The sequence below is a fragment of the Phoca vitulina genome, unplaced genomic scaffold, assembly GCF_004348235.1.
Source record: "Phoca vitulina isolate PV1807 unplaced genomic scaffold, GSC_HSeal_1.0 scaffold11, whole genome shotgun sequence".
NCBI lineage: Eukaryota > Metazoa > Chordata > Mammalia > Carnivora > Phocidae > Phoca > Phoca vitulina.
Window position 1 is genome coordinate 32218185 of NW_022589714.1, and position 15033 is coordinate 32233217.

Sequence of the window (15033 nt, forward strand, 5' to 3'; positions counted from 1 at the left end):
CTTCTATTAAATTGTTTAAAGGGGAGACTCGATTACATAAGGAATTGCAATGTTTCTAATTAGATTGACTAATATTGCAAAGACATCAGTAATTCCTAAGTTAATTTCAGTTTAGTGCAGCTACAATCATTTTATACTGAATAAAACAGCATAAGATGATTCTAAAGTTCTTCAGAAAATACAGATCAATGATACAAAGCCAAATTTTTTATAAGAAATTGATTTTATGGCAGTAGGGATGGGTAGCTCAAAGGAATAATATTTAGGTTACTATTACTAAGGCAGTGTGATACTGACACAAGAATATGTGGAAATATTAGTGCAAATAACTTTAATTAGATATAAATATCAGATATATAAATATAACATATGATAAAGGAAATAATAAAAATAAAGGAAAACAAGAGTTAGTCTATAAATAGGGTTAGTAAATTTGACTATTTAGAACATTTCTCAATCTAGATTCACACTTCAAAAAATACAGCAAAGTGGGGCACCTGGGTGGCTCAGTTGGTAAAGCATCTGGCTCTTGTTTTCAGCTCAGGTCATGATCTCTGGGTTGTGAGATTGAGCCCCAGGTCAGGCTCCTCACTCAGCAGGGACTCTGCTTGAGATTCTCTCTCTCCCTCTCCCTCTGCCCCTCCCCACCCCTGCTTGCACTTGTTGTCTCTCTCTCTCTCAAAAAAACCCCCCAAAATACACCAAAGTAAACTCCATATGGATTAATGAGTTAAATCAGGTTTATTAAAACACATCCATTGCTGGAATATTATAAAAACAATAAAATGGAAATCACTCATGCTAAATATGGGATTAAATGCATTTTTCCTTCAACTTTTTAAAATTCCCATTCCTTCTGATTTGCAATACATTTCTTATTAAAAAATATATGATAATTTTTCACTTACAGGAACAAATAATCTAGATTAATTAATCTTAATTATTGCATATGCCTTCTTCAATATGTGGGCAGGACTGTTGCCCTTATTAACAAACAAGAAACCAAGGTGGAGTACATTCTTTCTGTTGGTTGATCAACTATACATCTGTCTACTTCAGACCCTATTTGCCTTCTATGCTGAGTCCAGGTCATCCAACACAGAATGCTGGACATGGAGACTGAGCTGGGAAAATATGAGCAGTGAGGGTGGTGGGAGGGGGAGGAGAGATTCATTGCTAATGTTCTCCTTGCAAAAGGAGCCAGTGAGCAGTACCTACACAAATTTAAAACAATCACAGGCACACCATATACTTGTTGCCCAGAAAGTTTTGGAAAACAAAGGAGGTTAAGGATAGCTGGAAAAATTATAGCTGTCTATGGTGAACTGGATCCAAAACCACTAGCTGAAAGGATCTAACACCACCAAGTCTTCCTTTTCATAGAAAAGGGATATATGTTCCCGTATTTTATCCCATTCTTCCTAAAACTCAATCGAACCCACCAATGGGACACTAAGTGTCATGGAGAGGCCATTTGAAATCTTATCTTTCCATTTTAATGGGGACTCACCAACAAGATGGAGGTAGAAGAGACACATGCCAATTCATATGTTTTGATATTCACTATTCTTCCTTTGCTAAAACCCAAACATTCAGCCGAATGCCTTAGGACACATATCTGCTATAAATTCATTTTTTATCGAATTTGTCTGAGATCTAAGCTTCCTGTGGAGGTCCAAGATCAAAGGATCTGATTCCTTCTGATGTCAGTGCTGACATATAATGTGTGCTGACTTAGTTCTGTCTATAACCTCACAGTGGGAGGTGGCCAGTCGCCCTGGACACCTTTACACAGTGCACTTTCATTTTGACTAGGGAGTCTGTCAGGTCTGTTGCTGATTGGAGCTTCCATGTAAATAATTCATGGAAGATTTTTAAATGTTTTGGGGCCTCCAAAGGAAAGATAAGCTTGTGTTAGTGTTCATGAATAGATGCAGACTTGAAGAACAAGGGGGAACAGATCTCCAATAACGGTCTCTCAAAAACAAGATAACAGTATCTTCAATGGGTTGAAAATAGGTGACTTGTTGTGTTTGATTCCTCTTCTATGAAGTGCTGTTGGTTTTACCAAGGTATAAAAATTCAAATCCTTTTTTTCTCTTTTTTAAGTTTGCTTCTATCTGACAATGTATTATTCTTGTTCTTTGGTTATTTGCTGATCTCAGTAAACTATGTCTTTTCCTCCTGGTGGGAGCAGTAATTATGGAGATGACACCAAGTTCAGTAGTTGACATAGGACCGGTCATAATAGGGAGACAAGGTGGATGGCACAAAAAGTTCCTCCTGGAAGGAACTCAACATCTCAAGAGGAAGACGAGACTGTCATACAAGGAAAGGTGACCAATAATAGAAGCAGTTGCCCAAGTCAGATGAGAAATTTTAGTCAACAAGTATTGAGGCATACATCAATGTAGTTTAAGCTGTCCAGGAATAGTTCTGTAAGGATCTGAAGATCCCATAGGGAAACCTAGGATAACCTGAAAGTTCTCATAGCTCTAAGCAAGAGAATCGTCCCATAGTTAGGTCGTATCCCACAGCAGACACATGCCAGGGAAAAGGACTGTGGAAAAGGAGAGAGAAGATAGGAATAACATGGGTTTAGCAGAATATTAATTGATGTATCACAGAAACAATGTAAACAACATGATTATTTTATCTCATTTGACTGCTCCAAATCAAAAGTATATCACATCTATTTATATTATGTCACTACCCCCCTTTTCTCACCTCACTTCCCCTTCATTATTAGATTAAATTGAGGTAAGAAATTGGTACCCTTTGCCCCACTGCTGTCTGTTAGAGTATGATACAGACATGAGCACTGTCTGCTAATGCACATCAAAACAACTCTTGGGAAACTGAGAGAGGAGATAATATACAGGTTAATAAATTAGCATTTACGTTACATATAAAAGAGTGGTTAAGGAATTTGGAAGTGAGATATAAGAAAAGCAGACATGGGCAATGTTGATGACAATATTGCCACAGCCTCCTTCCCCGCCCCCCCCCCCCAAGGAGTTTAAGATAGTTCTCAACATTTGTTTTCACTGTAAGGCCCATGAAAGAGGACTTTTGCATGCATGCCATATTCCCATGCGTGTATCCAAACCAACATTCTTCTTAACTTCCTGCTGCTATCCTCAACTCTACACAGTATTATGTGGTGCTTAAAGTACAGACTCTGGAGCCAAGAATTTTGAATTCTGTCAAGTAAGTAAGATCTGCCACTACTTTGCATGTGGTCTTAGGAAGTTACTTAACCTCTCTGTACCTCAATGGCCTCCCTTCTAAAAGGGAGATAATAATAGCACTTACTTCAGGGGGTTGTTGTAAGTATTAAGTTACATATATGTATAATTAGTGCCCAACATGTGATAATTGCTATAATTGCTATTTAAGTGTTATTTTCAATAATTAGCCTGTTCCTCTTCAAAAGACACGTACTGGAATACAAATGAATAAGGGCGTCTTCAACAGAACAATCTTGAGTTCCTTTTAATTTGTTAAAAAAAACCTATAATTTAATAAAACTGTTTTTTTAAAGACTTTATTTATTCATTTGAGAGAGAGACAGAGACAGAGAGAGCACAAACAGGGGGAGAGACAGAGGGAGAGGGAGAAGCAGACTCCCTGCTGAGCTGGGAGCCGGACATGGGGCTCTATCCCAGGACCTGGGAATCATGACCTGAGCCAAAGGAAGATGCTTAACCATCTGAGCCACCCAGGTGCCCCAATAAAACTGTTTCTTAAATCGAATCATGATACCTTAAAGTTTATAAAAATAGATTGATACATCCCTCAATACACAATGTGTTGTGACAATAAGAAATGCGTGAGTTAGGAAGTATTTTCTGAAGGAAGTAAGGCATTTGGGGAGATGAATAAAAGGCAGAGAGTGTTGAAAGATAGGATGAAAAAATATTTCAGGGCTAGGGTATTTTAAGATAATTCTTACAGGTGAGAGATGGGGTAATTAGGGGGAAGAGCTGAGACTTTTGGGCTCAGAGGAGGATGCAGCCGGAGACTAAGCACTACGTATCTATAAAGTACTTGAAAGGAATTGGACCTGAACACTCGGCCATAGATACTTTAAGATGTCAAAGTTAGAAAAGGGTATATTTTTTGAAAACAATGCTTGTAATGTGTAAGCCAGTATGTACATTAAATTTTCATGAAATACTCAAAGGAATGGTTCTTTTGTTTCTTCCTCAAGTTATCGTCATCATCACAATAATAACACAACCACAACACAACAGCTGAGCTTTCTAGGGTCCTTCATAGTTTACAAGGTGCCAAAACATGTTGTAACTCATCTGCTTTCACGACAGTTTTAGGAGATAGCAGACCAAATTATCCCATATCACTAATAAGAAAACTGCAATTCAAAGGGTCAATTCGTTTTCTAGTAAACCCAGACATCGGTTCAATAGTTTGTCCCATTCCCAAACTTGTGCTCTTAACCACCTGCCCTGAGGTCATGTGCGAGTGCACACATGCACGGGCACACATATGCACGCACACACACAGAGTGAGCACTAGCCAGAATTTGAAATTAGGGTCTTTGTTACCGTGAAGTGCCTTTTCATATACGTCGTCTGAAAAATCTTCCCACTTAACAGAAAAGGAAACTAAAATCAGTGTTCAGTTAACAGTGAGATAATTTCAACAGAAGATAAAAGCAGAGTAAGAGCAAACCCATGTTTTCAAGAAAGCTATAATTTCTTGGGAGGAAATGTAAAATATATTCACATCCTTATATTTACAGTATTCATTCAAGAAAAACTCATTAGCACCTACAGCCACCAGGAACTTGGACAGCCACCAGTAATACAGCCTGAGAGGAATATTTTTATTTTCAATTGGTTTATTTTCATGTGCACCAAATAATGTTTTATGTTTTTTCCTGATGCAATAGAAATACATTCTGTTTTACTTTCTCTAGATTACAAGGTCTCTTCTGTCTTCTAATCTCTCGTCTATAAATGGGGATAGTTCTTAAGTCCTTGACCCATACCTAGATGTTCAATAAATATTAGCCTTCTCTTCCCCACCACTGTTACATCTCATACTCAGAATATGTCTGCTTGACTCTTCAACATCTTTGACTCTGGCCTACTGTTCTTTATTATGTTTTGCTCAGACTATTGCAGTAGCCTTTCAGCTGACCTCCTTCACTCCCCCACAGTTCACTGTCTTCATTATAGAAAGGCTCTTCTTCCCAAGATGAAAATAATATGTCACTGCCCTATTCTAAAACCACTGCCTCGTCTTCTGTGATATAAATTCCAGACTCCTTAGTAGAGTTTTCAAGTCCCCTTATTTATTTATGGCCTCTATCAAGTATGATAACTTTTTTTCTTTTACCAGTCCCCACCCTACATCCACATTCACATCTATATACACAACCTCAGTTCTCAATGTCTTGAGCTATTTTCAGAGTCCCCAATACATCTTGTTTGTTTTTGTCACCTTGCTTTTGCATATGCCATACTGTATATTAGAATGTCTTCCCACCATATTATGCCTCAAAACTTGAGTCATCTCCTTTGTGAAGTCTTCCTAAGCTTTCAGGCAGTGTTAAGTAATTCCTCTTTTGTCTTCCCTAGTATTTTACTTATGCACTCGCTATACACACTCACTATAGGGCTCTCACCTTAATCAGCTTAGAGGTCTGTTTCCTGGAGCCCCTGGATAGCAGGGGACATGCTCCCAGGACCTTTGTTATCATAAGACCTAGTACAGCCTCCATGCATTTTGTGATTTATGTCTGTCTCCACTATTAGAGCATAAACTCCATGATATTAGAATGCTTCTTGTTCATTGCTGTATTTCTAGGCCTACCACATAGTAGGTGCTCAGAAAATAATTAATTAATTAATTAACTAATAAACCAGTGAAAAAATAGATGAGCTCTCCAATGAAGAATCTCTGGAGGCTCAGAATGATTCCTCCTGCAACCTAGTTTGAGCACCTGAAAAGGGATTACATGAATGAAATAAAGAAAAGAGTAGAATTTGAGAAAAATTTGACAAGTTCATTCTTTTGAGATATTGAATCTGAGGCACTTTTGAAACTTCAGAATGAAAATGTTTCAAACCTTCAGCAACCAAGATATTTGGCAAATAAATGCAAATCTAAGAGCTGACATTTAAGAAAATTGGTGAGAATGGAATGTATATACAAAATATAAGCAATCTTGGGAAAAAAGATACTCCCAAGTTAGACCTCTAGGGTCTCTCTTGTGGAGCGTGCTTGCTTGTTCATTTTAATGTGAATTTGTATAATGTTTCTATCTGTATGAGATAAAGATATCTACAGGGCTTTTAATTTAGGGTACATTTTTTATTAAGACAAACTGTTGACAGAGTCAAAAAATATGCATGTGGAATCCTATTAGGTAATTATGTTAGATGGTAAAGACCAGGCTAGCTAAGTTCCAATCTCATATCTGCACTTGGAGGCTTTGTGACTTGGGGCAAGTAACTCCACACTCCGTACCTTTGGTTCTCCATCTGTAAAATGAGGACAATAATGGGACTAGCCTTCTGGGATGGCTATGAAGATTAAGTGAGTGAATGAATGTAAAGCATAAAGAAGAGTGCCTGTCGGGGATGAGTACTCTCTGAGCATTAGCGATTTGAATTACGGTGATTGTTATTTATCCAGTCTATCACATCATAGATTCTGGGTGGTGCTTAGCATGATTCATCTTATTTAACCTTCAAACAATCTTATGAGGTGGGTACTATCAATATAACTGTTTTACAGATGAGGAAACTGAAGTACATGGAGAGTAAGTACAATCCGCACATGTGTTCAGCAAGTAAGGGACTAAGCAGGAAATCTAACAACACTTGTTTGATTCCAAGCCTGTATGTACTTTTAGCTGCTTTGCCTTGTTGCTCCTAGGGACCATCTCTCATATATTTAATACCATAAACATCTGTTTTAGTAGGTTTTACTTAACTGCATCAGTAGAACTCTATATAGCTCTAGTTCATCTTTATTTATTACCCAATAATATGATAGGTTAGTTAGCTCATTCACATATGGCATGATCACATTTTAAAGGCTAGAAGTGTTATGGTTTATATAATATATCCTGCAAAGAATTGGGACGGATTAGGGCAAAAGTGCCCAGATCATCTGTTTACCGTAGCAGTACCAATGTTGTATTCTTCTGAGTTGAATATTCATTCTGTTGAATAGGAAAATAAAATACAAATGAAATGTCAAGGGAAGAAAACTGTAATTAAAACAAGACTGCTAAAATGAAATACATTTTAGTAAATTGTGAAGTAGTACCTGAGAGTAATATGAAATTATACAACTGATGTCCAGAGAGGCTAAAAGACAGGATGAAAGTCACAGAGCCAGCTAGCAGGGAAGAGGGGTTGAACCCTGGTTTTGTGACTCCAGTCTAGTGGTCCTTCTCTCCTTCCACTATTATACAACCATATATGTATACACTTATATGGGTACATGTTTATTGATATGTTTATGTTATCTCTACAGATGTTTAAATTCATATTTTATAGAATCAAAGATAATCAAATTGTGAATTTTTCATAAAAACCACAGTGTTAAGACTAGCTTTTAGATTCGAATTTCTTTTTTTAAAGATTTTATTTATTTATTTGAGAGAGAGAGAGTAGGGGGTGGGGGAGAAGCAGACCCCACTGAGCAGGGAGCCCAGAGTGGGGCTCAATCCCAGGACCCTGAGATGGGCTTGAACCCAGGACCCTGAGATCATGACTTGAGACGAAGGCAGATGCTTAACCGACTGAGCCACGTAGGCGCCCCTAGAGCTCAAATTTCTTAATACAAATGTGAGTTGACCAGACTGGTCTGGTTTTTGTATTTAAGCCATTATGCTTATAAGGAGAAAACCTTGTTGACTTAGCCACATCATAAAAAGTATTTTTGGGGAAGTGATATTATCAAATTTTTATATTTGTTTGTTTGTTTGTTTGTTTATTAAGTGGAGCCCAATGCAGGGCCCTGAGATCAAGGCCTGAGCTGAGGTCAAAAGTTGGATGCTCAAGGGGTGCCTGGGTGGCTCAGTCATTAAGCCTCTGCCTTCAACTCAGGTCATGATCCCAGGGTCCTGGGATCAAGCCCCGCATCAGGCTCCCTGCTCGGTGGGAAGCCTGGTTCTCCCCTCCCACTCCCCCTGCTTGTGTTCCCTCTCTCGCTGTCTCTCTCTCTCTGTCAAATAAATAAATAAAAATCTTAAAAAAAAAAAAAAAAGAGTTGGATGCTCAACTGACTTAGCCACTCAGGTGCCCCTATCAAATCTTTATTAGATAATTAATATTCATTATAAATTTAGCATGGGACACAGTGGCCTTTTTAGGAAAAATATATTCCTAAAGCCATTTGGAAATCAATAAGCTGATACAACTCAATCTTTAATTGACAGTCTTGTTTCTGGAATGCGAAGTATGTAAAGTGAGGGTTCTTAACCTTAACTGATTTGAGAACTAAATCCATTTCTTTTTTTTTTTTTTATCTCCCTGTCTCCCTGTTTTTTTTTTTAATTTTATTTTATTAGGTGATGTTAGTCCCCATACATTACATCATTAGTTTTTGATGTAGTGTTCCATGATTCATTGTTTGCATATAAAACCCAGTGCTCCATGCAATATGTACCCTCCTTAATACCCATCCCCCTACTCCCCTCCCCTCTAAAACCCTCAGTTTGTTTCTCAGAGTCCATAGTCTCTCATGGTTCGTCTCCCCCTCCAATTTCCCCCCTTCATTTTTCCCTTCCTACTATCTTCTTTTTTTTTTTTTTTTTTAACATATAATGCATTACTTGTTTCAGAGGTACAGGTCTGTGATTCATCAGTCTTACACAATTCACAGCACTCACCATAGCACATACCCTCCCCAATGTCCATCATCCAGCCACCCCATCCTCCCACCCCCCTCCACTCCAGCAACCTTCAGTTTGTTTCCTGAGATTAAGAGTCTCTTATGGTTTGTTTTCCTCTCTGGTTTCGTCTTCTTTCATTTTTCCCCTCCTTTCCCCTATGATCCTCTCCCTTGATTCTCAAATTCCACATATCAGTGAGATCATATGATACTTGTCTTTCTCTGATTGACTTATTTTGCTTAGCATAATACCCTCTAGTTCCATCCACATTGTTGCAAATGGCAAGATTTCGGGTTTCTTTATGGCTGCATAATATTCCATTGTGTGTGTATACACACACACACGCACACATACCTTATATCTTCTTTATCCATTCATCTGTTGATGGACATCTTGGCTCTTTCCATAGTTTGGCTATTGTGGACATTGCTGCTATAAACATTGGGGTGCACGTACCCTTTCAGATCACTACATTTGGATCTTTGGGGTAAATACCCAGTAGTACAATTGCTGGGTCATAAGGTAGCTCTATTTTCAACTTTTTGAGGAACCTCCATACTGTTTTCCAGAGTGGCTGCACCAGCTTGCATTCCCACCAACAGTGTAGGAGGGTTCCCCTTTCTCTGCATCCTTGCCAACATCTGTTGTTTCCTGACTTGTTAATTTTAGCCATTCTGATTGGTGTGAGGTGGTATCTCATTGAGGTTTCAATTTGTATTTCCCTGATGCCGAGTGATGTCGAACACTTTTTCATGTGTCTGTTGGCCATTTGTATGTCTTCTTTGCAGAAATGTCTGTTCATGTCTTCTGCCCATTTCTTGATTGGATTATTTGTTCTTTGGGTGTTGAGTTTGATAAGTTCTTAATAGCCCTTTATCTGATATGTCATTTGTAATTATCTTCTCCCATTCTGTCAGTTGTCTTTTGGTTTTGTTGACTGTTTCCTTTGCTGTGCAAAAGCTTTTTATCTTGATGAAGTCCCAATAGTTCATTTTTGCCCTTGCTTCCCTTGCCTTTGGCGATGTTTCTAGGAAGAAGTTCCTGCGGCTGAGGTCAAAGAGGTTGCTGCCTGTGTTCTCCTTTAGGATTTTGATGGACTCCTGTCTCACATTTAGGTCTTTCATCCATTTTGAGTCTATTTTTGTGTGTGGTGTAAGGAAATGGTCCAGTTTCATTCTTCTGCATGTGGCTGTCCAATTTTCCTGACATCATTTGTTGAAGAGACTGTCTTTTTTCCATTGGACATTCTTTCCTGCTTTGTCGAAGATGAGTTGACCATAAAGTTGAGGGTCCATTTCTGGGCTCTCTATTCTGTTCCATTGATCTATGTGTCTGTTTTTGTTCCAGTACCATACTGTCTTGATGATTACAGCTTTGTAATAGAGCTTGAAGTCTGGAATTGTGATACCACCAGCTTTGCTTTTCTTTTTCAACATTCCTGTGGCTATTCAGGGTCTTTTCTGGTTCCATACAAATTTTAGGATTATTCGTTCCATTTCTTTGAAAAAAGTGGATGGTATTTTGATAGGGATTGCATTAAATGTGTAGATTGCTCTAGGTAGCATGAACATTTTCACAATATTTGTTCTTCCAATCCATGAGCATGGAACGTTTTTCCATTTCTTTGTGTCTTCCTCAATTTCTTTCATGAGTATTCTATAGTTTTCTGAGTACAGGTTCTTTGCCTCTTTGGTTAGATTTATTCCTAGGTATCTTATGGTTTTGGGTGCAATTGTAAATGGGATTGACTCCTTAATTTCTCTTTCTTCTGTCTTGTTGTTGGTGTGTAGAAATGCCACTGATTTCTGTGGATTGATTTTATATCCTGCCACTTTACTGAATTCCTGTATGAGTTCTCACAGTTTTGGGGTGGAGTCCTTTGGGTTTTCCACATAAAGTATCATATCATCTGCAAACCGTGAGAGTTTGACTTCTTCTTTGCTGATTTGGATGCCTTTTATTTCTTTTTATTGTCTGATTGCTGAGGCTAGGACTTCTAATACTATGTTGAATAGCAGTGGTGATAGTGGACATCCCTGCCGTGTTCCTGACCTTAGGGGGAGAGCTCTCAGTTTTTCCCCATTGAGAATGATATTCGCTGTGGGTTTTTCATAGATGGCTTTTATGATATTGAGGTATGTACCCTCTATCCCTACACTCTGAAGAGTTTTGATCAAGAAAGGATGCTGTACTTTGTCAAATGCTTTTTCTGCATCTATTTAGAGGATCATATCGTTCTTGTTCTTTCTTTTATTAATGTGTTGTATCACATTGATTGATTTGTGGATGTTGAACCAACCTTGCAGCCCAGGAATAAATCTCATTTGGTCGTGGTGAATAATCCTTTTAATGTACTGTTGGATCCTAACTAAATCCATTTCTTCCCCAACTTCTTTTCTCCCACAGATATGAAGATGAAGGTCATTGTGGACAAGCCGAACCAGCTCCCCCACCAGTCTCTGAATGGAGTGTCCCGAAGGAAGGTGGGCCGGCGCACTGCCCGAGAGGAGGGTGGCTGCCGAGAAGAGGCTGCTGCACCTGCTCCCAGTATTACCAGTGTCACATCCCGGGGGCACGCCTCTGCTCCGGGCTCTCCTGCTCAGCACATGTACCTGCAAGAGACTGGGAACTGGAAGGAGGCCCAAGAGCAGTTGGTCAGATACCAGCTGGCAGGCCAAGATCAGAGGTTGCTGTTTTGCCCAGACCTCAGACAAGAGAGGCAGCAGATGCAGGGGCAGAGCCAGTTGGGCCAGGAAAGAGGCCGTGTGGGGCTTGCTCAAGAGAAGAAAGCCTCTTGTGGCGCTACCCAGGCACTCTATCCTCATTCCCTACACCCGGAAACTGTTCAGGAACAGCTGTGATGGACGCATAAAAATTGATATGCTCATGGGCTTTGCTGAGACTTTCATTAAGGTCAAAGATATAAAAACAGTAAGTTTGGAGAAGGCAGTTGTCCATGGACCAAAGTCACATTTTTTTTAATAGTTCTTCCTGTTAGTAGCTGGGTCAAATTTACAACTAGAAGAAAACTATTTGGGGAGACCAGAGATAACCAAGTGCCCAAGCAGATTATGAGTGCACTCATTTTTCAGAGCACTGATTTTTGGAGAAGATAATGTGTACAGCTGCCCAATGAAGGAGGGAAGAGGTTATATCATGTGCAGCCTCTCCAGGCTGTGTGCTAGGGGTTCTAATGAAGACCAGAGTGCAGGGTCAACTGGTATCAAGTTAGGTAAGGATGCTAAAGGCAGTTTCACCTAATTCAAACATCTGCAGAATGCTCATCAGTGTTCAAACTAGACACCTTAAGCAGCCTGGTTGTGCCCTTGGCTCTGGATCCAAAAGGCCTTATGCTCCAAGGGAGTAAAACAAAGATGGCAGAGGTGAGAATTTCCAGCAACAACTTGCTCTCAGCTATTCCCAAAATATAAATCAGGATTTTCCAATCTGAAAGATTCAGAGGCTCTCCTATGTTTGAATTAGAACAGAGAAAGGAAACAAATGCTTCTGTTGCAGAATTTTAAATAATGATGCTCTGGAACTAGTCCCATAGTGGGTAGGGACTAGCAGGAAGTCATCATCTGCAAGGCATCAATGGTAAAGTGTGTCTTACCCTACTATGAGTTTTCAGGAACATTCTCAGCCCTTTATCCATTCTTTAGATGTATTATAGACATCTCAAACCTTAAACCTGCCTTGAAAGGAGGGAGGCAGCTTTCTCTGTGACACGGTATTGGATTCTGAGGGAGATAACAATTAGGTATCAAGATTGATGTTGTCCAAGAAATTTCAATCCAGGCTGTGTTTAAGAAGGGCATTGATGAGCAATCTGGCCTATAGAAATTACTCTGGAGGTACAAACTGGCTTCCTGCAGTCCTTTTTGTGTTTTGTTTGGGCACTAACAGTATTTAAAAATATAATAAAGAAAAAATAATAACTTGGTTTGGGCAGATTATGCCTTCTCTAGTTTAATTAACCCCCCCTATAACCTGTCCTTTATCTCTTTTTTGTAGTTTCTGTGAAGTTATTTGTATTTACAATCTGTAGTCCATACGTTGAGCCATCAGAGATCTATAATCTTTTTGTACAAAGGCATTTCAGAAGTTAAGGCTTTTGAGAATTATGAAATGATAGCAGTCTTAGCACTACTTCTGTGGGCTTGTCTACACATTCTCCCTTTCACTCCGGTGACTTCTTTTACCACCACAAATTCCAGCCCAGATTTCTTTCCTGAGCTCTACACCATATAGTTAGCTGCCTACTGAGAACTTCCACAAGGTTATCCCACAGCCACTAAGAAGTTAATGTGGCCTTAAAACCTGCTCCTCCTCATGCTTGCCCTAACACAACACACGACATCACTGCACTCTGACTGGAAATCTCGAGGTCAACCTGGACTCCATGTTCTATCTTACTCTTCCCAGTCATTTAACATCTGTTATATCTACTCCTTCTTTACCCTTCTTCAAAGTTTTACTAGCTTCTTACCAATCTTCCGTGTACCAAAAGATGGATCTTTCTGGAAGGCAAGTTTGATCTTATTCCTCTGTTTAGGAATAACCATAATTAATTGATTAATTCTCCCTTCACAATGCTTGGATCCCGGAAGCCAAAATGGACTCTTTGGGCCTTAACAGAAGCCAGAAATATCCAGAGTAACTTACAGGGCTCTAGCATGTGGCACGGAATTTCAGAGTCTAGTCAGAATCCTCTAACCTATAATTAAGCCAGTCCTCTTTTTCGCCTCAGAAAATGGGAAAACTGGGTAAATACTGGAAGCCAAGACAGTAGCTCTTGGTTCATTTATGTCTGGAGATGAGCTTGTTAGATAAAGCACCACTATCAGCCAACCATAAACTTATTCAGACCATTAACACAGGTGGCCCAGAAAATATTTCCCAGCAGTGACCGGCTTTACTCTTTGTTGAAATAAATAATTGAAAAGTGTCATGTTCTTCTGTTATTTCAAAGAAATTCTTTTTGCTTCCCGTTTCTGATTTTCTATATATGGTGGATTCTTTTCCCCCAAGATACTGAACAAACTAAAATTCTTAAGAGTTCAAAAAACATTTGTAAATATTTCTGGATGTTAAAATCAAGAAGGAAGGATGAAGAGAGCTAGGGTAGTTTCCACCATCTCTCAAGTTTGAGGGGTTGTGTTCAGAGAAGGTACCAGACTTTGACAGAACTTTGTGTCTCCCTCAGAGTGACAGACTGACCCAGTCTGACCAGGGTTGTGTCCCGCAGCAGATTTGCCCATATTGTTGCCCATTGAGGCTACTGAGAACCAAGAGGCCCAGACCTTTCAAGAATTACTTAGTGAATGGCTCTCTTCCATCTAGCAGTATAAAATCCAAATGTATCAAATTACTATACATTGAAATGTATGCAAACTCTATGCAAAAATTTGTATGGGGAAATTGAATGTAAATTACATGCAAATATTATTCAACCAAGCTTCTATAAAATCGTACATGTCAATAACAGTAAAGGATTTTAATTAATTCTGTCATTTAAAATTCATGCATTTATTCCATATTTTGTTTCCAGAATTTATAATGTATTCAGTGTCAATTTTGAAAGAGCTATAAGTGGAAGGAATTACTCTACTGAGTGTAGAAGAGTTGATTTCAACCTATGTGATAGCACGGTGACTAATTGCAGATATATTTGAGAGATCACATTTCCTGAATGTAATCTTTTAAAAGGGATAAACCATTTTTATAAAGTTAAATGACACTTAAATGGTAGAATATGGAGATTTGTGTGTTTACAAATATTCTTCTAACATTTGTTATTTTTTTTTAATTTTTTTATTGTTATGTTAATCCCCATACATTACATCATTAGTTTTAGATATAGTGTTCCATGATTCATTGTTTGTGCATAACACCCAGTGCTCCATGCAGAACGTGCCCTCCTCAATACCCATCACCAGGCTAACCCATCCTCCCAACCCCCTCCCCTCTAGAACCCTCAGTTTGTTTTTCAGAGTCCATTGTCTCTAATGGTTCTTCTCCCCCTCCGATTTCCCCCCCTTCATTCTTCCCCTCCTGCTACATTCTTCTTCTTCTTTTTTTCTTTCTTAACATATATTGCATTATTTGTTTCAGAGGTACAGATCTGAGATTCAACAGTCTTGCACAATTCACAG

The 15033-nt window shown here is 38.9% G+C and overlaps 1 protein-coding gene across 1 annotated transcript in view; it reads left to right on the forward strand.

Moving 5' to 3' along the window:
- The window catches only part of PKHD1 (PKHD1 ciliary IPT domain containing fibrocystin/polyductin), a 440651-nt gene extending 428912 nt beyond the window's left edge, over positions 1–11739 (forward strand). Inside the window, exon 66 of the mRNA XM_032410150.1 lies at positions 11285–11739. Coding sequence (XP_032266041.1) covers positions 11285–11739 — 455 coding nt within the window. The remainder of the gene's footprint in view (positions 1–11284) is intronic.
- Positions 11740–15033: the final 3294 nt, after the last annotated feature.